The 27,407-nt window shown below is 37.5% G+C and overlaps 1 protein-coding gene across 3 annotated transcripts; it reads right to left on the minus strand.

Moving 5' to 3' along the window:
* Positions 1 to 1,838: 1,838 nt before the first annotated feature.
* LOC132095434 (zinc finger protein Helios-like) lies at positions 1,839 to 26,161 on the minus strand. Of its 3 annotated transcripts, XM_059500426.1 has the most exons (9): positions 26,078 to 26,161; positions 24,507 to 24,680; positions 21,497 to 21,545; positions 16,859 to 16,963; positions 11,709 to 11,903; positions 9,519 to 9,686; positions 5,151 to 5,288; positions 4,390 to 4,518; positions 1,839 to 3,273 (listed from the first exon to the last, which is right to left on the minus strand). In XM_059500426.1, the coding sequence occupies exons 3-9, from the start codon at positions 21,528 to 21,530 to the stop codon at positions 2,546 to 2,548; spliced, it is 1,497 nt and encodes a 498-aa protein (XP_059356409.1). In that variant the 5' UTR covers positions 21,531 to 21,545; positions 24,507 to 24,680; positions 26,078 to 26,161; the 3' UTR covers positions 1,839 to 2,545. The 3 variants fall into 3 exon arrangements, with proteins under 3 accessions (XP_059356409.1, XP_059356408.1, XP_059356410.1); XM_059500425.1 differs by lacking the exon at positions 26,078 to 26,161 and having other exon boundaries at positions 24,507 to 25,316; XM_059500427.1 differs by lacking the exon at positions 26,078 to 26,161 and having other exon boundaries at positions 11,721 to 11,903; positions 24,507 to 25,311.
* Between the last annotated feature and the right edge of the window lie 1,246 nt (positions 26,162 to 27,407).

A 27,407-nucleotide genomic window follows, 5' to 3' on the forward strand; every position in this document is an offset into this window, starting at 1 on the left:
TACCTGAGAAAACCCCAAAAAGCGAACCGACACACAGCAAAAGATAACTCCCTTTCAACATTTTTACCAAAATATACTGTATATAATTCATACATTTATTCACTTATATAAAAATACACTGCAAACCCTTGTCTTACTGTTTTTAAGGTCCACAGTGAATAAGAACAGTTAAAAAAAACACCTTTTATCACACAAAAAAATATATATTTACACAGATGAGAAAATAGCAGTCCCATACACTTTAACGTAAAAAGTGAAACCTGACTCTAGAGTGCCTTTCTTGTAATTTCAAGTACTCTCCACTCCCAAAAGTGTGGACTCGTCGTAAGAACAGGTTTTGTTCATGTGCTCTTGTTCATTCGGGTTGTAAACATAGTCTTACATCAATGTTTCCTTCACCTTGTTCCTTTTTTGGAAAGAAAAAAAAAATACAATAAGCATTGATAATAATTCTATAAAATGCCCTGGAATTGTGGAGCACATTCAATATCATGCCTGCATGTGACACCAATCAAAAAAAAAAAAAATGATATTCAGATATTCATGCTTCACAAGAACAAATAAAATTCTTCAAAATGTTGCAGGCGGTATGTGTGTGAGATTTGTGACATTTTTTGGAAGTGTAAGAGGCAAAGCTATATTTTAATGAACAATGCTGTTGTGCCTTTTAAGTCCTTTCCTCATAACGTTTAAAGGGCATATTCACAGTTTTTTGGAGTTTTTCTCAAAGCAGAAAAGACAAAAGCAAAGCTTTAAAAAACAATAGGTACAACAAAGTCTGATAGTGATGCAAGGCTCTTTTTAGCGTTGACATAAAAGCCCAACAAATGTGCAAGGGAGGTTCTGAACGTCGTACAGGCTGTGGTTGTACACTTTAAGCTGAATGCATTGATTAAAGCTGGATTTATGGTTGTGCTACAGAATGCTCGATGTAAATATCCATCAGCATTGAGTAAAGAAAAAAAGAAAAAAGGGAAGAGAAACAGGAATGGAGAATGAATGGCTACATGAGCATTGAAATCGGTCTACATATAACTGATTTTAATGCCCTGAAAACAATTTGAAAAAAGTCCCTGCATCAAGTATGGGAAAATTGTTCAGGGGGCGAAACATTGTCTGATTAATAAACCGCATTTTATCTTCTATAGCTCTTGTGCAGTTCGGGTTAGTGATGAAATCTTGATGGCAATCGTTTAACATCTATAAAAGTTGTTGTTTTATTGTAAAGATCTGCCTTGCTCTGTTACCAGGCTGATTTTATTTAGTCAATTGTCATTCTGCATGATTATCACTTAAATGATAAAATGCATTAGCTTACCAGAGTCTAACTAAAAATGCATACGCAGTGCATGCACGTGCATATTTCAGATCTTAGCTCTTAGAAAGTTGAACATAAAACACATACTGTAAGTCCAAAAAAATTTTTTTAACATTTCTGAGTTAACACTGAAGACAGTCAGAGAAGCTGGAATAATGAGGCATTAATAATGAGGCTTTTGGTCCGAAGGCTGAATGAAATTCACAGATTTCAATCCAAATCATGGCAACCCTGCTGTTAAAGCATGTTAATATAGGTGCAGACTTGTTCCCTGTTGAATCACAGATGACAATATACTAGCTAAACTACACACTGACCTTTGTTCGCTTTATCAATAGAATGGAAATAGCATATTTTTGCCCAAGGCCTCAAGCTAATAGTGCAAAAACAGGTTTATCAAGGCATGATGCAGTGCTGTTTTCAGCGTGCATAAGAATACAAGAGATGATAGTAAGTGTGCAACAGAAGCAAAACACAGCGTGGAAAACTCATCTGTCCTTAGCATGGCAAAAGTCTACCATTAAAATCTACAAGACACGATGGGGATTGTCATCATCACTTCATTAAAATGTGTCTGAAAGATTTGTGCCACCCTGCAGGACTGCTTTTGTGAAACTAGAATAGCACCGACATGAGGACATTAGCACGAGTACCGAAGCTTCAGCTCATACGCCCCGGAACTTCATCGAAAGGGAGCAAGTAATGAAAATTGACGCTAAAAAGTTACAAAACACTCCATAAGAGGCAAAATCGTGCTGTTCGAAACATTAGCAAGGCACTGAGAAGCCACAGCAGCAAGAAGCTCTGAATTAAAGTCTTTTTTTCGTATGCAAAATTAAGCAGTTTAGTTCTGCAGTGGTCCTCTGGTTGCTCGGTTTACCTGTGATATTGATCAAGGTCCATAAACAGAATGACGGCATGCATCGAGGTAATACAGATTACAAAAAAAGAGAAAGAACTTCACAACTTTAAATCACACATAGCTGCTCTGTTGGAAGGTTCAGTACATATGCAACAATAAACTGTGTGTGGGTGAAAAAAATGAAAAAGAACTTTAAAACGAAAAACGTTCACAACATAAACACACTCATCCCCTCACCCAGAACAAAAATCTTCAAACAGCTCCAACATGAAAACTTTCTATTGGACCCAAACCTTCATATATCTGCCGATTGGTGCTCACGTAATGCTTCGGCAGTAAACTGACTGCAAGAGTACGTTGGATTGTTAACGAAAGGTGTGTTCTCCACGGACGATGTGCGAGGAGAACTCGTAGCGATCTTTGCTGCAGTGGCCGCAGATGTTGCACTCGAGCGGGTCTCTGTAACCATGGCAGCCCATGTGGATGGTGTACATGACGTGGTCCAGGAACAGGATGCGGCAGTGTTCACACTGGAACACCCTCAGCTCGTGGCCCTCGCGACCGAAGACGCGGACGGCGTCCCTGGCGGCGATTCGGGCGGCATCAATCACCCTGCCTTCCTCTGCCCGGGCAAACCCCGGGCTGGATCTCGTCCTGGGCCCGGCCCCGACAAGCTTGTCCCGGGGGCTGCTTCGTGCCGAATCGGCCGAATCCTGTCCGCTGTTGCACGGGGACCCATCTCGGGCCGATTGAGGATTCTTGGGCCTGACCAAGGAGATTGCGCCATTGGTTGGGTGCGGGAACTCTGGGTTCTGGTGGGGCAGAGACGGAGGCTCACGACTGCTGGGACGGTCCATGCGGGGCCCAAGAGGGTACATCGGATGGAAAAGCGGGTTCACCATAGGAAGCACTTCGGCCATGGAAAGGGATGGGTGATGGACCACAGACCTCAAGGAGTCGGCGCCCAAGTAGTTGATGGCATTGGTAATGGAGTGGTCCATCAATTGGGCATGCATTACCTCAGCTTCCTTCTCATACTTAGGGCCCATCTCATAGCTCAGCTCGGGGTATGAATAGCGAACCATTTTCTCACCTTAACAGACAATGCAATAAAAGATACATTAAGAACAGCCCCCAAAGTACTTTCCATTCTGATCAAAAAATAGACTAACCTTGCAATTTACTGTCAAAAGTGCATTTAAAGTACTGTTAGTAGGTTTTGTTGCATTAATGACGGAAAGCCCCGTTTAGAGACCGAAGTGAGAAAATTTAACCCCTGCATAATATGGATGCGGTAAACTGCTCTGGCGTAGTCAGTAAAAGCAATGGCAAAGATACAGGTGTGCAAAAACCACAAAAAGAAAAAAAAAAAAACTCCTACTCAAACTTTTTCTCTCTCTCTTTCACTTTAATACTTAGTTTGATTTCCGCAGATATTGTCATTACAACGCATGTAATGAGTTTCATTTCCAATAATGTTTAATGTATCTGATAAAGTTGTGCTACTGTGCATATATTTTATCTCTTTTAAGAAATGTTCCATGACAAATTAACTCTCTTTATTTTTTTAAATGTAGTTCTGCTCTCTGTTCCTTCATGTGGAAACTCAGCATTCACTAAACGGTTGCATGTGGTATTTCAGCTCCAAAACCTGCATGTTACTCCCCAACCAGTAGAAATCCAATTTAACCAGGCGCGAAATGCTCTGAAATAGTAATGTCCTGTATTTAAATAAGCCATCGTCTTTATTTATAATATTTTCTGAATTAGACCTATTATAGCTTGTTCCTAATTCACAAAACACAGCCCTATTTGCCTGACACAGTTACGGTTGCTCCTACAAAAAGTAGAAGGTACTCTTTTTTTGTGTACATTTGTAATGATTATTGTGGAAGTAATCTATGAAATTACAATAAAGCAATGAAAAGTAATAATCAGATATATGGACTTTATACAAGCTTTCTTTTTAGCATTTTAGGACCCAACTAAGAGGCCCATTTTGGTCGTGAATGTGCCGTTACCTGATTTAAAACAACGCAGACAGTACGTACATTTTGCATTATGCACATACCGGGACTTTATGTGTGAGGTTGAAAACGTTTTTTGCACCATGTGACCTGACTGTGTTTGTTAGCACTGCTAGAACTTTGAAGATCAGTGTGTTGCATACAGTAGATTCAACCACATTTACTGCTGAGGTGACTCTTACCCACAAACTTCTGTGGCGTGGTGCTCTTCCGTTTACCCACATTCCCCTGCAGTCTTTCAATTACAGGAGGCCGGTCGAAAGCCACCATCCCAGCGGCCTCCAGCTGCCTCTGCTCCTTTGGTACTTCCCCTGAGAAAATGATAGAATGATAGCATATCAACAAAGCTGGTCCATAATACCTGGAGAAAACTATTCGTTATCATTCCCATGAATCTCAAAGTTTTGCAGCCATGTTGTTTTGAGCCGCAAATTCTCCGGAACTGTCAAGACTATGCTGATTTTACATAGAATAATTAGTTCTTGCTGTCAGATGGTGTGGTTCGGACCAAACTACAAGTAGAGGCTAACCATGCTAACCAGCAAAACCCCTTGGTGTCAACAAAATGTACCCCAGAAAGGTTTAAATCAGCCATTAGATGTTGGTAATTTATATTTATTTTGTTTCCAAGAAACATACTAGCTTGTGGAACACCGTTGTGTCATCCAACACCGTAACGATTTCACAATAACACTAGATAACACAGGGGCTAACCATGCTAACCAGCAAAACCTTGACCACTTGGTGTAAACAAAAAGTACCCCACACATGTTACGTGTAGCAATTCTATGTTAGTAATTACTATTATTTTGTTTCCAAGAAACAGGCCAGCTTGTGGAACATCTTTGTGGAACAAGGTTTTCACAATAAGTCAGCATTACACTATATCAATGAGGTGGAAATATGTCATCTTAGATTCTCAATGAAGTCATGAGCTACTCACCTGGATACGGGCCAGGATTGGAGGCAGAGTCCATGCCGACGCTCTGCAAGTAATTATGACACCGTTCTTTGTGCTCCTCCAATGACGTGCGCTGCTTGTAGCTCCGCCCACAGTAGTTACACTTGTGTGGTTTGCCCACTAAAAAGACATCAAAGAGTAGCAAAATAAGTATTAAGATGTAAAATAACTCATTCAGACTGCTCACACAATTGAGTTTCGGTCTCCAACTGAGTAAGCGAGAAAGTGGGCACAGCCAGATTTTTGTGATGATGCAACCACTACAACACGGAGGGAGTGGGTTGCTCCATAGAATTATGTACTATAGTAGTAGTATTTGATGTTGTTTTATCGTCATCGATCTGTGATTGGCACCACGAGTGATGACTTGGAAAGTCTCTTTGAACAATAAACAGAAATGGAGTGAGTGTTTCTCCTCAGCCGGATAAGGTGTGAAGTGATTCACAGTCAGTTCCACTAAGATTAGGTCAGTGCAAGGGCGATAATGCGGGACAGAACCTCCCAAAGAAAGATACAAAAGGAACAAGCACCTTGTCCTTCCGACGTGGGCAGAGAAGAGTAGGAGGAGGACGATGCTTAGCCTCCAGAAACAGATGTGAGTTTTCCAGTAGCTAATGGAACGATTCGTTCTTTGATTCATTCCGAGCTTCATTCATCAATAGTTTGAGTCATTCATTTATCTGTCAAGTTTTCACTCATCGGTATCAAATCGGAACATAGCCCACCATTACGTCTGCACTGTTCTGTTATGTCAGCTAAAAACATAATTGAATTTGAGACAGGGGCTGCTTTCAGCTCTGTGGTCAATCCTCTGGTAAAAGGGACTTTCAGAATTATTCATAAAGAACGCGGCAGTGAAACAAAACAGCCTAGAGAAGTGAGTCATATGAACGCAGTTAGCTAGTCTCTTACTGCACGTGAGAAAATAATGAAAATTCACACCTGTTACTAGCAAGCCTGTGGGATTACCTGTAAAGTGTGCCAATTGTAAAAATACCCCCTACACTTTTCGGTAACCCTCTTCAAAGCACTGTAGTGCTTTCAGTCTGAAGCAAACAGTGAAAGTGAGACAGCTACTGACTGAGACGCTGTGAAGTGACCTTTCGCATGTAAAAAGCATGTCAAACAACAGAGGCCCTGTCACTTCTGTGGGAAAGGATGGATTACAGCAACAGAAAAAATGGCTTTGCTTCACCTGGAAGACAATGTTTCATACATTAGATCCCCGAAATTTCCAATTCAGTTGGTCGACATTTTTTATGGTATGTGTATATATATATATATATATATATATATATTATTCAGAAACAAAAATATTATGCTTTTTAAATATTAAATATTATATTCATATTAAATTAATATATTTGAAATATTATGAATTCTTTTAAAATATTATAAAATAAAATACAATGTTTTTATTTATAGAAAAAAAATATATATATATTGTTTTACAATAACAGTATATAATATAATTTACCAAAATTAATATAATAAATTTTCTTCATAAATGATTAACAATTTATAATATTAGAATATATAATATTGGAATGAAATAAATATACATATAAAAATATAAATATACATGTTTATTTGGCATTCATGTGAACTTTCATACCATCAACTGTGAAGAATGACTAAATTCCTTCATTGTGTGAATGTCAGATAATCAAGGGATCTAGGGCAGACATCTATACGTCAATAGTTTTGGGGTCTTTATATGTCAGTGGATGACTATATTGGAAACAGTTTCACCTGATGAGACAGCTCTGAAAGTGACATTTTTTGTCACACTTTCAATATTTCTAATAAACCCGAGGGTTTAAAAATGTAGGTGTGTGCATGACAGCACATGAGAAATGGCTTGGATCAGACATACGGAGGATAAAGTGCATCCACACTGTCAAATCTACACTATAAATGGAGAAAAAAAGAGAACTGAATTGTTTGGTTCAATGAACTGTCAAAAACACCTGCAAACGGCAAAGTCTAGGACAGGCATTCACATTAATAAGCGACGAAGAGAAAGATGCAAACTCATACGGAGCGAAAGAAACCGTATCATCGATTAATAGCAGCTGTTCAAAACCCTATGAGTTCCTGTAGCAAAGTTTGGACGAATCAGAAAAAAAAATCCCTGTCTAAACACTTATTCAAATGCAAATTCATGCACATAGTGCTGCATTAAAGCCCTCTAAACCGCATCCATTTGGGTTGAAAACAGGAAACAGTGAGATGAGGATGACATTTCATTTCAAGTAAATGCCTATCAATTGTAGAGCATCAGCAAAAGTGCTCGATTTACTCAACTGGTAGTTAAACACGCACCCATCTTAAAACATCCTCTCCATGAATCATACGTTGGGCCACTCACCTCACGTTTCTTATTTGACTAAGCTGCCAAAAAACAGCCAAAGCAATCCAATGCAAAGTCACCAACATTATGACACACGCCTAAAACTGTGGTGCAACATATGCTGTTTCAGTTTCATCTTTTATTGCACGTTTGTGGTCTGCGTGCATGCATATGGATTCCAGCGACAGCCATTGATCAATGATCAGATAGCCAATGTTTTGCACGTTTTTACTCCCCCTTAATTATCCTGGGCTGTTTGCCACCAATCCTTCTGTTGCCAAGGGCCAGAGAGGACAGGGCCTTTCATGTTGCGCCCGTTGCACAAGAAGCCGTCAGACCTGCTAAGTCTCTCGCATTCCGCTCCAACTGAGGTTGTTGGCGGAAAGGCGGACGGGTCATCGAGGAGAAGGGATGGACTTGTGGCAAAAAGGGTGGGACCGCCCTGGGCGATGTTGTTGCTTGGGTTACACCTTAAAATGACTCCAGCAACAACTACGTGTCTCACACTGTGGTAGAACAAAGCTTTATTGTGGCATCTCCTTACAATGCCTTTAGAAAACTTTGTGCAAATGAGTTAATGACTCTCATCGACCACAAACGTTTATATACTGAGGTAGTTTGGTGCGTAGGCTTTGGTGGTAAAAGTTCTTGCACTGACATTTGATATCAATATGATAGACCACAACACACACACACACCACAAATTTTGCATAGTTAGTTCAATTAAAGCTAAATTATAGAGAATCTATACTACTACGCTGGATACACCTACTCATTCTGTATCGTGACTACGATCAAATAAAAGTAAAGTCATCAAAGCTGTGAAATAAGACGAATGGAAGTACTTAGTGATCAAAAAAGTTTAACATTTAAATGTTTTGATAAAGAAATTCATGCATAGGTACAATTTACCATTAAAAAGTTTGTGGTCAGTTTGTGAACTGTATTCATACTTATTTAAAAACATTTCCGTAATGACAAATTAAATAGATCAAAAGTGACATTTATAGTGTTACAAACTACCAAAATCAGCCAATTGTAAAAAGATAACGTGACACTGAAGACTGGGGTAATGGCTGCTGAAAATTCAGCTTTGCCATCACAGGAATACATTATATTTTACGATATATAAAAAAAGAAAACGGATATTGTGAATTATAAAATATATTTGACATTTTTTACTGTATTTTTAATAAATGAAACAAAAACATTTTCAAATCTTAACTAAAGGAGTGTGTTTAATATACAATTGAAGATCAAAGTGCTAGTTTCAAATATTTTGATCAAACGGTTTTTAATACAGCGTCATGAGAAACAGAAATTCAGTCAATTGTGTGAACAAAAGCACATGGTGGTCATCAGCCCTAAGAAAAACCGCGCGACCATCAGAGAATATGTGAAACCAGAATGTAGCTATGTCTTTAAGAATTATTTCATAAATTCTGCCCACAAAAACAGGACACCACAGACTTCAGCTGCCTGGCCTAAAAACTGCGCTATCCCTGCATTGTGATTAGAGCTGCAAAACAGGAAATGACAAAAGACAAAGAAAGGCAGCAAAACACGATGAGAGTGATAGGTCGCTCCTGCTCTCCCTGTGCATTTTAACCAAGCCGTCCCTGAGTGGTATCATATGACCCGGATCTTCAACGATGAGGACTAGACAACTGATGGTGGGCTGATATGAAAGTGGGTTAGAGAGTGATGCTTCACCAAAGCGACACTTCCCTTTGGTTGACAGAGAGCATTTCCTTTGGTGGAGTGCAAGACTTGCAGGCAACACAGCAGCATGTCCTAGGTGGCCTAACCGCAGAGTTTGCTAGGCTTCTCTAAACACGTCCCTCAGGACAGAACAGCTCTGCTCAGTTTTTCCAGAGCATGTCAGCTGTGGTCACAGAACCACAATCATTTTGTAGGCTACGACACATATTAATACCGCACTACCACCCATAGATGTGTCTTCTAATAGCAGTTGCATAGAGTTGTGAGAGCCTGACCTGAGTGTGTGCGCAAATGTCCGGTCAGGGCGTCGCGGCGGCGGCAAGCATAGCTGCAGAACGGGCATTTGAAGGGCTTCTCTCCCGTGTGGAGTTTGACGTGCCTCAGTAGGTTGCCCTTTTGAGTGAATGAAACCCCACACTGGTTACACTGGAACGGCCGGTCACCTGATGGACAGAGGACGAACAGAGTCACGAACAAGAGACACATGCTAATGTTAAAAACCATATAAATACTGCAGTGTTTTCAGTGTAGCTGTCTTTATATAGACAGTTCACCACACAGCACATGAAGGGACTGCTGTTTCCACTCGAGGCTGGACGATATATTGAATATAAAAATATGAAATGAAGCAACATTAAGACTTTTCGAAAGTGCCTCTGATATAAACTTCAGTGGAAAAAATGGTGTAAGATTTGTCAACTGTATTTACACAAATAAGTCTATTTAAATGTCTCGTTTGCACCATCATTCACTCTTAGTTAAAATGTATACAACCATAAACTTGTTTTTGAAATCAAAATGTCTTCATATACTAAATATGGAGTTTGATTCCTTTTCATAAACTGGTTAAAATTGATGAATCAATGAATTGATTCAAATCACTATTTCAAAGAATCATTTGTCGTCACCCATAAAAACTGATAAAAAATCTCAAGGCATTTGCGTTCAGTAGGTACATACGGCGGTTTATATTGATGAATATAAATAAAATTTATTTGCACTTATTAACATACAGTACAACGTACAATGATGTATGTAACATAGATCAAACATGACTGTAAAGCCACTTCTAGATTTTTAAGATTTATTTTCCATTTTATTTTCCTATTTCTGCTCTTTTGAAACAATAAGAATTTTCCGAAGCATCAAATAAGCATATTTTGATGTCTGAAGGATTATGTGAAACTAAATACTCGAGCAATGACTGCTGAAAATTCAGCTTTGACCTCACAGGAATAAATATTAAATATATTAACACAGAAAACGTATGTTAAAGCGTAATAATATTTCACAAAATGATTGTTTTCACTGTATTTTTGATCAAATAAACGTAGCCTGTAGTACATTTTTCAAATACATTTTTAATACAAATACATAGCTTATGTTTAAACATAGTATTGCGTAAACGTATCATGTGAACTCCATCATTGCCACTGCCACCAGATGAGCACTAGGATAACTATTCGAAATCTATCGGATACAATTTTCAGGTTTTGTTGATTGTGAATCTAATTATATTGAATTAAAAAAAAAAAAAAAAAAAAAAAAAAAAAAAAAAAAAAAAAAAATTGGATTACTCATGCATTAGACCTGCTGTGTGAGCACCTGCTCTAAATATAGCCTGTGACTCTAAAACATTCATCTGATGGACACAGAAATTTCAATCATCGGTTTCGCTAACCCCAAGTTGAGCGTTGGGATGTTGCTGTGGCTTAATTAGTTAAACGTTTTCTCAGTGAAATATGACCATGTACTGTTAGCGTGTTGTCTGGCAGTATCAACGTCAGCCCTGGGCTTGGGAACAGGTTGTGGAGGATTCCTGGGATGTTTTCCCTGAGAATAACTCTTAGTCTTAACTATTGTCTGCTTACAGATCAGCTACCCGCTCCACACCCTTTTAACACTGAAAAAGGAAGAACGCATGAGTGACAAGCCTTGGTCACGAAAGGGTTTTGCTATTTTAATGGGAAGTCAGTGAAATGTGTTCTGTCGAAACTTACTTGAGAAGTGTCACAATAAATTTAGGCAAATCGTTTGCATTTAGAATTGTTCGATTATGGTGCCTTACATTTACATACATTTTTCTTTTATAAAATACAAACATATTTATCTTTTATAAATATGAACAAAGATATATTTTCTTTTCAACTTTTATGTTATTTAGGGTTGCCACACATTTGATTGATTCTCTGACTTTTCCTTAACTTGTATGATACCAGTATGATAATGTATGTTGAGTTGCTCAAGTTCTCACAAATGCCAATACTTAGCTGAAGAAATGTTTAGATGAGAGCAATCATAGAAGAAATATATTCAATTTAAAAGGTTCCCATGTCCAGGCTTTTGTATATATATATATATATATATATATATATATATATATATGTGTGTGTGTGTGTGTGTGTATGCATGTACATATCTGGGGAAAAAAGTTTTTTTTATATATATATTATACATATATTTACCATTATATTTACCATTTGGCAGTCTTATCCCTGTCTCACTCTGCAATTCTGCTCCTGGCCCAGCATCTTGTAAGTTATTTGGGCTGTCAATCATGGGCTCCTCCAATCCAGAGCCTTCTTCACCGCTGTGTCCTGCCTCATCCGGCCTTCTCTCCGTCTCCTCCTCAGTACCTTCCTCTTGTTTGATTGTGCGTGCTGTAAGAAAACATTCAAGCTTTTAAACGAGTCTCCACAAACTACAAAACACAAAAGTCAGACTTCATCGCCCACTTCATGAGCTACAGTAGTTTCCATACACATGATCAAGAACTGAAGTGTGAATTGCGACTCTTTTGAAATCACTGGTAACTATGACAGCACAGTGACCAAGAAATCTGTCCTCGAACACAATAACAGCATCGGACAAAAAAAAAAGAAGACGCAGCTGTAGTCTCTAGTGTAGCGAGACAAACAGTGGGCAGGTGGAGTTCTACATGACTGACAGTGGGAGACAGTGTAGAGGAGGTGGGCCAGCGCTTTGGTCTGGACTGAGCGGGCCTCTCCATTTATCGCAGCGCGCAGGCTGTTGAGCACCTCCAGGGAGGCCACCCCCACACGTGCAGACACACAGAGCGTGACAAAAATAGACATGTAAAGGGACGTATAAACACATAGCGACACGTAAACACGCGACAGCCCGGCCCTCAAGTTTTCCGTCTCAACCACGCACACTCTCCAGGTTTCACGACAGGTGGAAAAAGAGCAGGCAGCTTTCTACGTCTTCCTGACAAACCTGTTTGTAATTTTACTGTGAGTTTAATCTCTGGGCGAGAGCTAGAGACTAAGCTTTGAGTCACCTTCATCTTTCCCATCCGAGTGAGTGTTGTCCCTCAGGCAAACTGCTCTGCTGCTTCACTAGATTTGAGTCACAATCTGCGAGTATGACTGAAATCTCTCTGATCCCCCTAAAAAAAGTTCAGCAGCTCCCAATCTTCGCAGACACTCATAACTGAGCAATATCCCTCATAAACATTATTCGGATGGGACTAGTTTTCCCTGAGGAGGTAAATGTGTGTTTCGCAAACATTCTTTGTGATCTGTCAGAACAGCATTTTTTTCCTCAAGCAATCTTGGTAAAAATTACAAAGACATTTTACCCCTAGTTTTACACTTCTTCTGATTATACTGACTTTTGAATGCTGTAAGTAAGGCTAAATTTGTCGATGTGCTCCCTAGTGCAACCTCATTATGGATTTTCTCCTTTTTTTGTCAACTTGTAGTTCTAACAGCTAGTGACTCAAGTTCTCATCTATTGAATGTAGAAAAAAAATGAATTCAATAAGGAAAGTCTGAGTGTGAGTAATGAGAATTATATATATATATATATATATATATATATATATATATATATATATTCCTTATATTGTATTATTTATATTCCTTTATTTATTATTATTTATTATGTGATGGTACATAAAAGACTTCTTTCAAAAATCTGAATTATTCCAAACTATATATGTTAATTATAACTTGTAAATCTTAATTACTCAAAAAATATTTAGGTATAATTGGTATATATATAAAAAATGGTAATTAAAACATTTTTGAAAAATGGCACATTTTACAGCATATTCTGAAAAGCCCTCATCCAATACACATTCTCACCCTGTTGTCAACTAAAAAGACCTCCATCCCATTCGAATCAGTTTAGATAATTCCTTCTAAGTTAAGCTATACACGGAATAAAATTACTGTCAAATATATCAAGCATCTGTCTGAATCTCTCAGTTTAGAAACTGTTTACACACAATAACATGCAGGTTCACATAGCTTTTGAAAGATAAGTGCTGTGTAGCAGTGCCACAATGATAACCCTCACTTCACCCGCTGGCACTTCCAACGAAGCATTGCAAGCGTACTTGCTTAATATTGCACAAGAGATCTTCACTTTCAAAAAAACACGTATGACTCGCAATAACAGCGACAAGCCTCGGTGCACAAAAGAAAAACTTGCTCTATACCCACAGCAAATGCAGTGCAATCCTGTCAACACATCACAATCGAACACCGTTACCTTAATGTGACGAAACGTATGTTTTTTTCAATTTCTATGTCCATTCTGTCAATTACTGACCTCAGAAAACAGCTCCTGCATACACGTTATGGAGTGTCTATGATGGCTGCAGCTGAGTGAACTTGAAATGGTTGCCGGGACAACATACAGAATCCTTTAGCATTCTCATCATCAACTGATCAAAGAAGATGAATGAGAACAAAACGCACTCAGTGCTGAGGATATATACACCCGAGCCAGCGGCTAACAGGCTCACATGACAAAAGCAGGGTAAACCGACATAGTCAGATGCATAAATAATGTGTAGTCTCTTTCTATTAAAATTTCACCTTTGCAGAAAGATCTTCTGGCAAAAGGCTTTAAATAATGTCTACATAGAGTCTCTGGCTATGTGTGACAAATCCCTAATTTTTTTGTGGACAAGATAAGGCATATTAGGCTAGATATTCCCTTTCTTGTCAAGATCCCTCTGTTCCTCCACTCTTCACCAGCACCTTGAGTCAGTTTGAGCCTGTAACTCTGCCTGCTCTACAAGATACTGTAAACCAGCTTAAACCCTCTGGATCTTCCTATGACATTCTTCCTCCTTGATTTTTTCAAACATATTTTTGAGGTGTTTGGGCCTACTGTTCTTAAGATTATGAACAGTTGCCTTGAAATGGCAATGGTTCTAGATGACATGAAGCACGCCACTGTACATCCACTTCCCAAAGTCCACCAAAGCCTTATTTAGATCTGACAGTGCTGACTAATTTTAGGCCAGTCTCAAATCTCTATTTTATGTCTAACATTTTAGAGAAAATATATGTAATATATAACTACAGAGCTTTCTGTTTAATAAAAATATTTTTTAAGTGTTCCAATCAGGTTTTTAGAAAAACCATTCTACAGAAACAGCACTGGTTAAAGTTCTAATTGATATTTTACAGACTCTTGATGTTGCCAGATCTTCTGTCTAAGTGCTGTTAGATCTGAAGGCGGCATTTGATACAATTGACCACTCTGTTTTGATTTCTCGTTTGGCGCACCGGGTGGGCATTCAGGGTAATGCTCTCAAATGGTTTCAATCCTATTTAAAATATAAGTTTCTCTGTTATTGTTGGTGAATTTACTTCAGATACAGCTCCCCTTATGTGCGGTGTCCCTCAAGGCTCTATTCTCGCTCCAATCTTGTTCTCTTTGTACATGCCTCCCCTGGGGTCAATTTTTAGGAAACACGGTGTATCCTTCCATTTTTATGCAGATGATACCCTAATCTATCTGCCACTGGAATCTAATAACAAGTGTTTGGATGCTCTGCTGGCCTTTCTAGCTGATGTTAAGGCCTGGATGTCCATATATTTTATTCACCTTAATGAAGGCAAAACTGAGATTATAGTTTATGAATCATCAGAATTTGCTAGCTCCCCTGGCTTAAATAATTTGTCTTCCTGTGTTAAATCCGTATTGAAGAATTTGGGAGTCTATTTTGATAAGTACAGTAGTCAAAACCATTTTTTGTATTTTTTTATTTATTTTTTTACATCTCAGAGTCTTAGCAAAAGCAAAACCATTTAAATCAAGAGGTGACCGAGTCTTTGCTTTTGCTGCTCCAAAACTCTTGAACAGCCTACAAGTTTCTATTTGAAATGCATCTACACTGAATAAGTTTACAGCCAAACTCAAAACCCATCTTTTTTCTCTGGCTTTTAACTGTAGATAATTGTGCGATGTTAGCTCTGTTCTGTACTGTAATTTATGTTGTTAAAGTGTTAATGTTTCTGATATTTTATTGACTGTACAGCATCTTGGTCAACAATCTTAGTTTTTATTGGTGCTATATAAATAAAGTTTTGCTGAGTTGAGTTGAATTGAGATATAGTTGAATCTGCGCATCCCTCTGCGTCCGAGTGCAAGCATGGGGTTAACTAAACCAAATGTGTAGATTAGACTTCTCTTTACCCAGTAACATGTTTCTCAACGTCCTGTGCAACATGACCATTAAATTATCAAGAAGAACAATCTCCATCTGGGATCATGGTCTGCACCTCCATCTTTCAGTGGCGAGCGCTTCCCTTTTCTCAATATGCAAGCTCATGCTGACAAGCCCTCCATCGTATTGCAGTTGATTTTGAGGAAAGGACATGTCACAGACTGGGCCTATCCCATCATATCTTAGATCAAGCTGCAACTTCTATTTTTTAGACTGCAAGATAAAGGTCCTTCCTCTGTCCCTTGTGAGCTGATGCTCACTCATTTCTCCTTTTTCAGATCTTTTGCAATAGAAAGTGACATACTGTACTTCTTTTTCTAAGGCTAAAGGGATAGTTAGCCAAAAATGAAAATTCTGTCAGCATTTGCTCTCTTATTTCAAGCTATAAAAAAGGATGTAAAAGCAAATATTGTGTGCTCTATCTCAAATGTATGTTCTGAAGCTATATGAAAGCTTTGTGTGAAAAACAGCATTTACTGACAATCTTTCTTTCTTAGTAAGTTGTTAACATGACAGCTGCTGCAAATGGATCAATGTGTTACTGAGTTGATTCAAATGAACAAATCATTCAAAACAATTATTCATTTAAAAATCTGAGTCAAAAGAATGATTGACTTGTAAAACAGAGTTTGTTACTTCTGCTTTAGGTCACCTTGTGAGAGATGTTTTCATTGAATAATGACTGAAATTGTATGCTTTTCATCTCTTAAAGATATTATATGATTTGGAAGACTTTCGATACAGTCATATGGCCTACATTTATGAAATTTTGCATCCTTTTTGAAGCTCAAAAAGCTTCAGTCATGAGATTTGTATTACACGACAAGAAAGAAAGTCATAAAGGTTCGGAATAACTCAAAAAGCTACAAAGCTGTCGCTGGGGTGGTACCCTAATGTACAAATGCTAAAAGGTCTTTGTCCCCCCCCCAACCCCCCCGCCCAAATGGTCCATAGTACCTTAAATTTAAAGAATACCTTTTTGCTTTTGTACTTTAAGGTAATGCTTTTGTCTGTAAAACATTATTTTGGGTGAACTATCACTTTAAGATAATCTAATCAATGCAGCATATCTAAAAAAAAGTCAAATGAGAACAGGTATTGCTGGGAGTGGACGGGCCTACTTACCAGCAGGGGAATCAGGACTTTGGGAACGTTGGCCATTGGGTGTGCTGGTCGACAGGTCCACCAGCATTTTCGAGTTCTCCTTCCTGGGAGAGCAGTCGCCGTTACCTAGGAGACAGACAGAAACAAGTGCAATGAGGACATCGCCTTGCTCCAGGCAACACAGCTATTGTGGCTAAATGAAGCTCTGAACTCAGATCTATACAAGCAGACAGTTCAAGGAATACCTTTCATAACTATTGCACTTGGAGAAAATCAGTCAAAGAAGAAACTGAATAAAGGATAACTGCAACAAAAGCTCTGCTAGATTTATTTCTTACTGTCATCTATTACTCAAATACACTTTCAACTGTAAAACTTTGTACTGAATACTGGTTATTGTACTTTTTACAGCAATTTATGTACTGTTGAAAACTCTATTACAGTTCTGGAGATGCTGATTGGTTAATACAATGTTCAACACAACATAGCAACAGATGTGGAGTGTAACACATGTTCAACTAGTCACTGTATACTGTATATCACTCATAAGATAATGTTATTTTTTTACCCATCTGGTACTATATCATCTAAAATAATGATGAAGTTATAATAATGTTCTGTTTAAATCTACTTCTTACTGCTGTCTGCTTCTTAACACTCTTTATTTTCTCTATTATACACCTCAAATATACCACCTAAAATGTAACAAATACTGACATAATGTAATAATGCAAATACAATATTTATATAATTTAAAAGTTACTAAATTAACAATGATTTCCAGGTAAGCTGTGGTCTATTTAAATTAATTAAATAAATAATACACATTTATTTATGTATATCATGATCCTCCATAATACTCGTTGATAACTGCTTTTAATAGCACCCGTCTCTGTTACCAGAGCTGAAATTTCTCTAGGGTCAGTGACCAGCTCAACACTTCAGTTTACAGAGACGGTGTGCCATCATCTCATGTGAGGAGAGCTTGTTAAGCTTTCAGCCACATCCTTAAGATTCAGATTGGATTTCCTCATCACTCCGCACCCGCCACGCACCGGCTTTGGGAAATAATACGGCTTCAGCACGTCCACTCAGGGGGAGCGATTCCTGCTCCCTGATCCCGTTACCCACTGACCCCTTCAGCGCCAAACACTCAATACAACAGCATCGACATTAGACGGCTCTAAATGCTTGCATTATGCATACACACAGCCACCAAGGGCGGTATTGCGGTTCCTTGAACTCCGCGTTTATGACTGGAAAGTACCTTGGATGTCACAGTTAAGCTGGCTGTTATATCTCTAACCAATGTTCTTAATCTAGTCAGTCCCTCCTTCAAACAGGTTTGTTGTGTAGCAGAGTCAGTCTGCCAAAGGGCTTTAAAACAGTAATCATGACATTTTTAATGATTCGTTGTCCTGTGTTGCTCTTGTGAATCAACAGGTCCTTTTTCAATCCCCAAACTATTTTATCTTTCATGCCCTATAAAAGTTTTTGTTTGTGATTAAAGTAAATGAATCAGTAAATGGGGGTGACAGATATCTGTGCTGTCATGCTGGCAGACAGACACTGTAATTCTGACAGGGAGAGCAACTCAGGGAGACGCAGCCAATGACACAATCCCAAAGCCCGTCTCTGGTTACGGTGCCAGGGTTGAGGGAAATCTCAGGTAACCGGCAGTCCCTTGGCAACGGGAAACAAGCAGCCACTCCGATTTGAGTGACGGCCGAGGGGAGGATTTTCCATAACAGAGCGCTGTGTCTGATGGCCTCCCGGCCTGAGAAAGGTTCTCAGGAAAAGAGATCTGTGAGAATAAACTAAACTCTTGTACAGTAGTGACTAAAACCGCTCTCTTATCCCACATCTAAACCGAACCATGATAAATATCATTTCCAATGGCAAGTGCATGCTACATGACTGAAGTTTATTACCCTGTGTGTGTGTGTGTGTGTGTGTGTGTGTAAATACTCACAGCTTGTCTTTAAAACTTGACTTTAGATGAATTTAAAGTAAGTAGTATGTGCAGTTTCTTCAGTCAAAAATATAGTAAAAACAGTAATACTGCTAAATATCATTACAATTTAAGATAATTACGCTAGTCTTCAGTGTCACATGAGCCTTCAGAAATCATTCTACTATGCTGATTTGCTGCTTAAGAAACATGTATTATTATTATCAATGTTGAAAACAGTTGTATGTACTGCCTAATATTTTTTGTGGAAACCCTGATAAAAAGAATGCTTAAAAAGAAAAGAATTTATATGAAATAGAAATAATTTGCAACGTCATAAATGCCTTTACTGTCACTATTGATCAATTTAACGCATCCGTGCTGAATAAAAGTATTAATTTATTTATAATCAAGTCTTACTGACTTCTGATTGGTAGTATATTATAAAAATGTTTGTGTCTAGCTTCCCAGTCTTGCAGTCTGTGCTTGGCTCTGCTATCAGATGAACAATCTCTGACGCACATTAATATGTGGTTTTCACAGTTTTACAATGATTCCACTTTGTTTAATTTGTTCTACAAATCACACTGACATTCCCACACATATGATTGTTGATGGGCCGAGAGCTCTCTTGTAATGACGGCCTACAGCATACGGTTTATATTAATAAGGCTACCATCTTCCCCCGTGTAGTGATGCATGCTGAAAATCCGTAGGCCCTTTGGAGACTACTGGAGTGACTACAGGTCTGGCCTGTGCCACTGCTGAGTCAGAATCAGATCCCGGATCACTCATTCGCTAAGGCTGTGTGTATACCAATCAAACAGCAACCTACAGAATGGGCTGTTCCATAGGCTTTTTTTTTTTTTTTTTTTTTTTGTGGATCGATGAGGAAAATAATTGGGGGTGTTTTCAATAGTGGCCCACGGGTTAAAGTCAATGTGAAACACAACACGTGTGACTTCTATAATGATTTTACAGTGAAACTGGATTAAAAAAAAAAAACATTATATATAATGCACCCATGATTCATATGATAAACAATGTATATAAATATGGTTAATTTGGATTTAATGTTAACTTTAAGTTCAGCAGGAAGACAAACAAGCTAAATCTCATTGCATTTTTCACCAGAAACTGTTTGAAATCGAGCTGGTTATGCATAGGATTGGGTTACTATGCAAATATTCACATTAAACTCAGTAGCTGATAGAACATTGAAGTGATTTGTGCATCATGGTTGCTGCGGGCTCTATTCCAGTACTGGGCGTGGAGCTTGGAGGCAGGTTCTGTGCCAGACTGCCGATACTAGACAAAAAAAACTGAGTCTTTAACAGGATCGCTTCTCCCAGGAAAGAGAGTGATTGGTTGTGGCATGTCGTAGATGCTAAAGTTCGAGCGTGGATCAGGTTTATCCTGTCCGTCCACACACCTCCAAACCATCCTTCCACATCAAACACAAAACACATTCCCACTCACACTCCTCACCACCTGCCACTACTGAACTGCTCTTCTTTTAAAGGACAAGCTGAAGGGGACAAGGTTTTATTAGCATATCAATAGCAGTTTACTGTACAAAAGGCTGAAGTATTAGCCTGTGACCTGAGATGGACAAACTTAAGACTCTCTCTTTTTTTTAGGAAACAGAAACCAAGCTGCTGTTAAAGTATTCCCAAATTTGGAAAACTATCACTAAGTGGTTTTAGTAAGAAAGGAATAAATGATGTGAAAATAAGCAAAATATCGCTGAGAAGAAGTTTCTGAGACACAGTTTAAAGTCATTAGCACTTTGTTATCTTTTACTCTAAAGAGTTAAAGATAATGTTATTCAAAAACAAGGTGTGGATCGGCATTCAATCATAAAGGAAAAAGCCTTTAAAAGTGCACGGAACCAAGTTAAACCGTAAACTTTTCATTTTCCAAGACACCTGCAAGAATTTTTAGATGAGGGATGTTTTATCAGCATGTTCCATCTTAGAGAATCTGCCAGGGGAGTTAACAGGCTTTATGGTACCACTGCGCACCTGGTACTGAAGCTCTGTCCAGATAACAAATCTCAAGAGGAGCCAAGAGTTAGCTTTTGAACGGGATCTTAGGGGCAGATCGTGTGCTTGACTACTGTACATATTCATAAAGCAGAACTGGCTTTTACAGCCGCGGAAAAACTCCCACAGTGCTGCTGGATTTAAATAGCGTATGTAAAATAAATCAATACACATGCAAAATAAAGCAACAAATTATGCCTACAATGCAAAAAAGTTAAGCTTTTAGATGACCTGGTTATCCAACCCGAAAGCATTCCCTGATAAACCTTGATCCAAATACATGAAGCTCATTTTCAGAAGTCAGAAGAAAATGACAATTACCAAAAGTCTAAACCTAATGAAGTGTGTGCTATACACAAACCCAGCATGAGAGAAGCAGGTGACATGATAAAATCACAGTGATGGCGGAACTGCTTGACTATTTTAGGTGTGTATGTGCTCTGATTGATTACAGTAAAACAAATACTGTGCTATTATTCCTATTTCAATGTCTCTCCTATAAAATAATTCCACAGTAAACAACACTCAGGGAATATATAAACAAATAAAAAAAAAATCCATGCAATAGACATATTTCATAAAGATACATTTTGAATAAACCTGACAAGCATAAAACCCCTCCAAAATGCTTTTATGCGGCCATATGCAAAAAACTTTACTTACTTGCAATATAGTCATTCGACGCCTCCATATCCATATTCAGGGGGCAGAACTGTAAAATGGAGATGAGTTATAAATTAGATGAATGATTCTGTATGACTGAAATAAAAATGTGCATTTGACAAACAATACTGGCACAGGTTTCTTTAAATGATTACAGCGAATATTTTCACGTCTAGTGAAATTCAGTGTAGAGAAAAAGAAGGTATTTTAAAACGTAATGAGTGACCATGAAATTATATAATAATTACATTTTAATAATTTAAAATCCTCTTACATTATACAACACCAAGGTCCAAACACTAGGTGTTCAATGCCGACAGTTTTTGTAATCAATTTTTCATTTCCAAATCAGCAAATCAGTATCTCTGGAACATGAACAAGCTGCTGTGCAGAAATGCACGAATGTACGACTCCTCAATGTTACACTTTTCTGTTACAAATTTGAGCTCTTCTGAACTGAATTCAACTGTCTGTTATAGTCTATTACTCTGTTACCGCCATGCAAACTAAAAGTTAAATGAATTTTATATAAAACATTTCTAAATTGTCTTGTGAAGTATTAGGTAAGTGACAACTTCCTGGTAAGGCAAAAAAAAAAAAAGATGCATGCAAAGTGTGAAAATTGGCGTGTTTTCAGAGTTTCTGGTCTTTCTATTGAAAAATAAGTCTAAAATGAAATGCTTGGACAGAGCAAGTGAGCTGCGAAAATCAGTAATGATGTATATCGTCCATCAAATCATTTCAAACCAACAAGTAAACTAAAACAATAAATCTAAGGCTTATATTAGAGCACAGTCATATGAAATAATCATTTACAAAAAAAAAATTCATTAAAATATTACAATGACAACTGATCACAGCATTCATCAAGCGTTTACTGGTTTAATATTCTAGAACGGACTGGGAGGAATGTTATTTTCACTAGTGATGACAGATAAAATGTGAATTTCCATGACGTTTAGTAGGACAGTATTATAAATAAGATCTACTGCACGCTGCTTGCATTTTGCTCAAACATAGAAAGTGCAAAAATGGCTCCATGTACATGTGTAAAAATATAATCTCTTGACCTAGACCCAAATAGTCCTTACCGAACCTCACTTATGCCAGAGAGTAGGGCATTTACAAGCACTGGGTCAGGTTTTGGAAAGAGAAATTTGATATTTATTTTTATTTTAAACAACTTTAAAATGTTTAACAACTAATTATGATTTAGTTCATAGAGCACTGATATTAGTATCTGTACAAACAAATTTGGCTGAAGCATTGCATTTCTAAACCTATTAAGTTAATATCAAGTAGCCCAATTAAATAGCTTAATATTACATAAACATATTCAGTGTCATGCTTCATTACATAGCAGATGATTAAAAAAAATCTAAGCAAATGCACAAGACAAAAAACATCTGTTTGATTAATAGAATAATAAAATAATTTCCCTTCCCTGCACTCTTACATAATGATCTGTGGAACTGCACGGTCTTTAAAGCATTATTAACTGTAACTTGCACACAAAACATTAAAAACTGATAAATCAGTAAACCATAAAATTATCTTTTTGCTACCCAATTAGCCCTCATGAAGTCAGGAATCGCACAATACCAAAAACCATCTTTCCTAAAATTCCAGAAATCACGAGGAATAATCTGACATTACACAAAAGTACACATGGATACTCTGAGCCAGATCAAAGTTTCTGGAATAAACAAGACACAAATGACAGTTCCTAGATATGGAAATAGAACCAGATTAGAGGAATAAATTAGCCCTCAAATCCAATGCAGATCCAAACAGCACGTCATGCATACACACTGATCACGGTACACAGCCTTCATCCTGCACTACAGCATAACACTACCGGCCCCTAATAATTCCTCAATATGAACAGTCAACATACAAGTAATATCTCTTTCCTATTTAAAAAATAAATAAAATTCTAATTGAACTCCTTTGAGATTTAATGGAAGTCATATGTGCAATATGGATCAATGACGAATAAGGATTTCCGAAATCATAAAAATTGAATGCAAACCACATGTACTTTGGTCTTAGAAATGTTCTCTCTGGATTCATGTTGGTTTCACACATTAAAAAATAAATATTATTTTCTATGAAGAATTCAGTTGTATGACTCTAAAATTGTCATGTGGTATAACCATCAAGTAAGAACTTCTCAAATACTTTTCTACATTATCATTATTTTCACTGATGCTTTCTAACATTTAAAACTTAAACTTATATTCTTCCAAGTCAAAATAAAGAAAATATAACATTTTTGAGGAATATCGAGACGTTTTCTTAGGGTTAACCTATTTGACCCAAACTAAACCAAATATATTCTGAAAAGTCCAAAATATATGAAGAAAAAAAAAAAAATCATCGCACAGTCATGAGGGTCTTCGGGGTCTCTGTTTTATGGTTGTAGCATGAAAACAAAATGGCTTCCTGCATGTTGGTTATGCCACACTGACTTTTTGAAATAATAATATTACTTTTTTTGTTTTTGTTTTTATCAGTGATCTCAAAATTTACTTATTTTTTAACAATAATACATAAATAAATACTAATAAAAGACTACCAAGCTATGACACCAGCAATTTCAAGAACAGTAATGACACTTTTTAATTTATGTGTTATTTTCCCAGTTTCCGAACTATCTAAATATGTTTGACTTCAAGCCCCACAGGAACAAAGATTAATATATATATATATATATCAAAATAAATTTAATTAACACACTAAAACATGTTCATTATAGAGTAGGCTATGTATACTCAAGAAGTGCTCATGAAGTTATTAGAAGCGGAGAAAAATAGCGTCCCATCATTGACCCATAAACGGATATTAATAAAGATGTTATATGCATGTGTCACCTTAGCGATGTGGCAGTATTAATACACAATGGCAAAAAAGGTAATTGACTATAAGCATTATAGAAAAAAAACGTCTTTCCGGACTTTAATTGAACCACAATACTCTACGTATTAATAATAAAAAATGAAACGTTTACCTTTTTGTTTGGTCTCCCCCCTGTGAAAACGCAAATAAGTGTCCAAAGAAATCCTTGCGTAAAAACAATCGATTATTTCCAATGACAGAGGCTTTTCAGTCTCTGTGATGATGAAGTCCTCTGATGACTGTCATGTTCAACTGGAGTTCATATTGGTCACAAACAGGGGACGATCTTGCACCAAAACGAAAAAAAAAAGAAGAAAAAAGTTAGGAAGCAAGCTTGGGTTTGTATGCTTTGGTGACTTCCTTTGCGCCGAATAAGCCCGTCAGCTTTTCCATTTCACACGCGTCTAAGCGCTTTCCCCACAACTATTAGATTTCTTCCTCTGATCTGAAACTGCTTTGACATAGTGAAGTGAAACTTGTGCCTGTTAAACACCTGGGTCAATCGCTGGCAGGCTAGGGCGAATACTCAACTGGATCCACCGGTTCCAAAGGAATTAAGCCATAAATAAGGAAATGATGGGAACTGCCTACAACAGGCTTAGAGCCCAATATTTCCACCTGTCTGACAATCCGACATAGGTTGTGTGATGACTGTGTGCGTGTTTTCTATATGCTTCATGTGCAGCGCAGTGTATCAGTATTCATGTGACACATACGCCGACAGAAGGCTAATTCTCATCAGTTTAAAAGCTGCTCTCGACAGAGGCGTCATGACTTCTCGTAATGCGCAATAAATGCGGCAATGAATCATTCCTTTATTTACAAACAAGAGTCATAAATGTTGATAAAACCGCGAATTATTAGAGGTTCAGGGTGTCAATTATTAAAAAAATGGGGGAGGGGGTCTTAAAAGTATGCAACTAATTATTTTCCCCAAAGGCATTTTAAAACGTCTGTGTTAACTACAAAGTTAGATTATAAGTTAGAGTGCACTAAATAGTCTATTGCGACAACTTGATCGCTGTCTATCGCCAACAAAAAAAATATTAGGCTACTATCAGAACTACTCAGGTTAGTTGTAATAAAGATTTACCAATCACAAATATATATAAAAAATTATATATATATATATATATATATATATATATATATATATATATATATATATAATACTTAGATTGTAGAGAAAGAAAAAAAAGAAGAAAAAAAAACCTTTCTTAAGATTTAGTTTACTATTAGGCCTCTCTATGTATGTGCGCTAGAGGCGCCAAAACTCAAACTGGAAATCTCAACAATTGCGCCCGGAAAAAATAGTCATGACGTTCCCCCCTGTATGTAGGCTAGGTATCTATGTATGTAGCCTACTTTAAACAATTCGTAGTTCAAAGCATACTGTTAGCGACGAATCGGCTACTTTGACAGTCGCCGGACACTGTACGAAATATTTGTTTTACGCGGGACCGAAAGCAATCACCTGTTGCTGTGGTTATACCTCAATTAGCGGTCGGGTTCATTTCTGTTCGCGAGCCATAGCCTATATTAAGCGCACTCTGACTTGTAACATACACTTGTAACTTGTAATCTAACTTTTTGGTTACTGAAACGATGTTTGAAAATGCTGCAGAAACGCACGTATAATTGCATTTAAAATGAACAAACACACCCCACAACTTTTTTTTTTACCTGGTTTGAGGGCATCAACCCTTAAATAGGTGGGGTCAAACTTCCTCATAATTCGCACCCTGATCCTTACGCGTCCTGGACCTGTCAAAACACAGAATACACAGACGCATAAACCCTTTAAACAAAGAAAGGAAAACCTTGACATTCGCAGCGGAGGTTTTATCAGTGGACGGGGTGCCACTCGTCCATCTGATCTGATATGGAGCGTCTAAACACTGTGTGTCCGCTGCAGTGCGATAGACTCGCAGCAATAGTGATTCCCTTCGCCTGCTTCCTCCATCTTCAGAACGGACAGCAGCGACCGGTTGACTCAGAGAAACGGATCTATCAGTGCCACTCGGTAATCGATTAGACAGACGCCTTATCAGTGCATTTAAAATGCGTTTGGTATGATCTCCACTATTTAGATATCAATAGTAACAAGGAAAGAAGAGAATCTGGGATTAAACCTGTTATTCCAAACCCCGTGGCGTGTTATAATACATACACACCTTTTGTTATAAGAAAGTATAGTAACTATTAAGATAATAAGCATTTATTACGATTATTTTGTTTATTTTTAGATGTTCTAGATCATGTAATGATCACTGTTGATGCTGATGAATGATACACATTCTTATAATTCTTCACTGGTTCCTTAGCCACATGGTTTTTGTTTTATTTCAATTTTTACAAACACTTTTATGGGAAAGAATAAGGTGAGAAATGAGTCACAATTATTACAGGCAAATTGATTTTTATGTTATATAAAAAAAAAATAAAAAAAATTCAGGCTGGCCATCAGTTTAAATAGCAGTTATTCTTCTCTTGGGCCCCCTCTACTGACCGGAGAGAGAGATACAGCACTGACCTAGTTGGAATCCTGTCAGAACAGTGAAGAGCTGGTGATGTCAGTAAAGTACTTCTTGTTTTTTTTTTTTTTTTTTTTTTTTTTTTTTTTTATACTGAGGAAATCACACATTATTACAATTCATGCCAATACAGTACATATCAGATAACATTTTAAGATAGATCTTTATATTTGAAAAAAAAAAGAACAGGAAAAAAACAACCTCTGAGCAGTAATTTCAGTATACCTAGCCTATACAGTCAGTGAAACCAGCGCTACTAATGATCTTGTCATTTTCTTGATCATCCTTGGAGAGTGAATCAGTGCGGTCTTTAGGATCTGCATAAGAATGGCATTGAGATGTTTCACTGAGATGAATAGCTTGTAACAGAAGGAAATGAAGCAGGTCATATTAGTCATGAAAGGTTGTGCATTTCCATTTTTCATTGTTTCTTTTACAGTAAATTGAAGATGTATATTAAAATGTATTACAGTAAGTGA

The sequence above is a fragment of the Carassius carassius genome, chromosome 19 (assembly GCF_963082965.1).
Source record: "Carassius carassius chromosome 19, fCarCar2.1, whole genome shotgun sequence".
In the NCBI taxonomy this organism is placed as follows: domain Eukaryota; kingdom Metazoa; phylum Chordata; class Actinopteri; order Cypriniformes; family Cyprinidae; genus Carassius; species Carassius carassius.

Bases quoted from the DNA above. Each gene is read 5' to 3' on its own strand.
- LOC132095434 (XM_059500426.1), bottom strand. From the start codon at position 21,530: ATGGATATGGAGGCGTCGAATGACTATATTGCAA. The intron at 11,904-16,858 runs GTAAGTAGGCCC...GTTTTCTTACAG, and splicing joins AAGTCCTGATTCCCCTGCTG to CACGCACAATCAAACAAGAG. The intron at 4,519-5,150 runs GTGAGTAGCTCA...TCATTTTCTCAG, and splicing joins CAATCCTGGCCCGTATCCAG to GGGAAGTACCAAAGGAGCAG.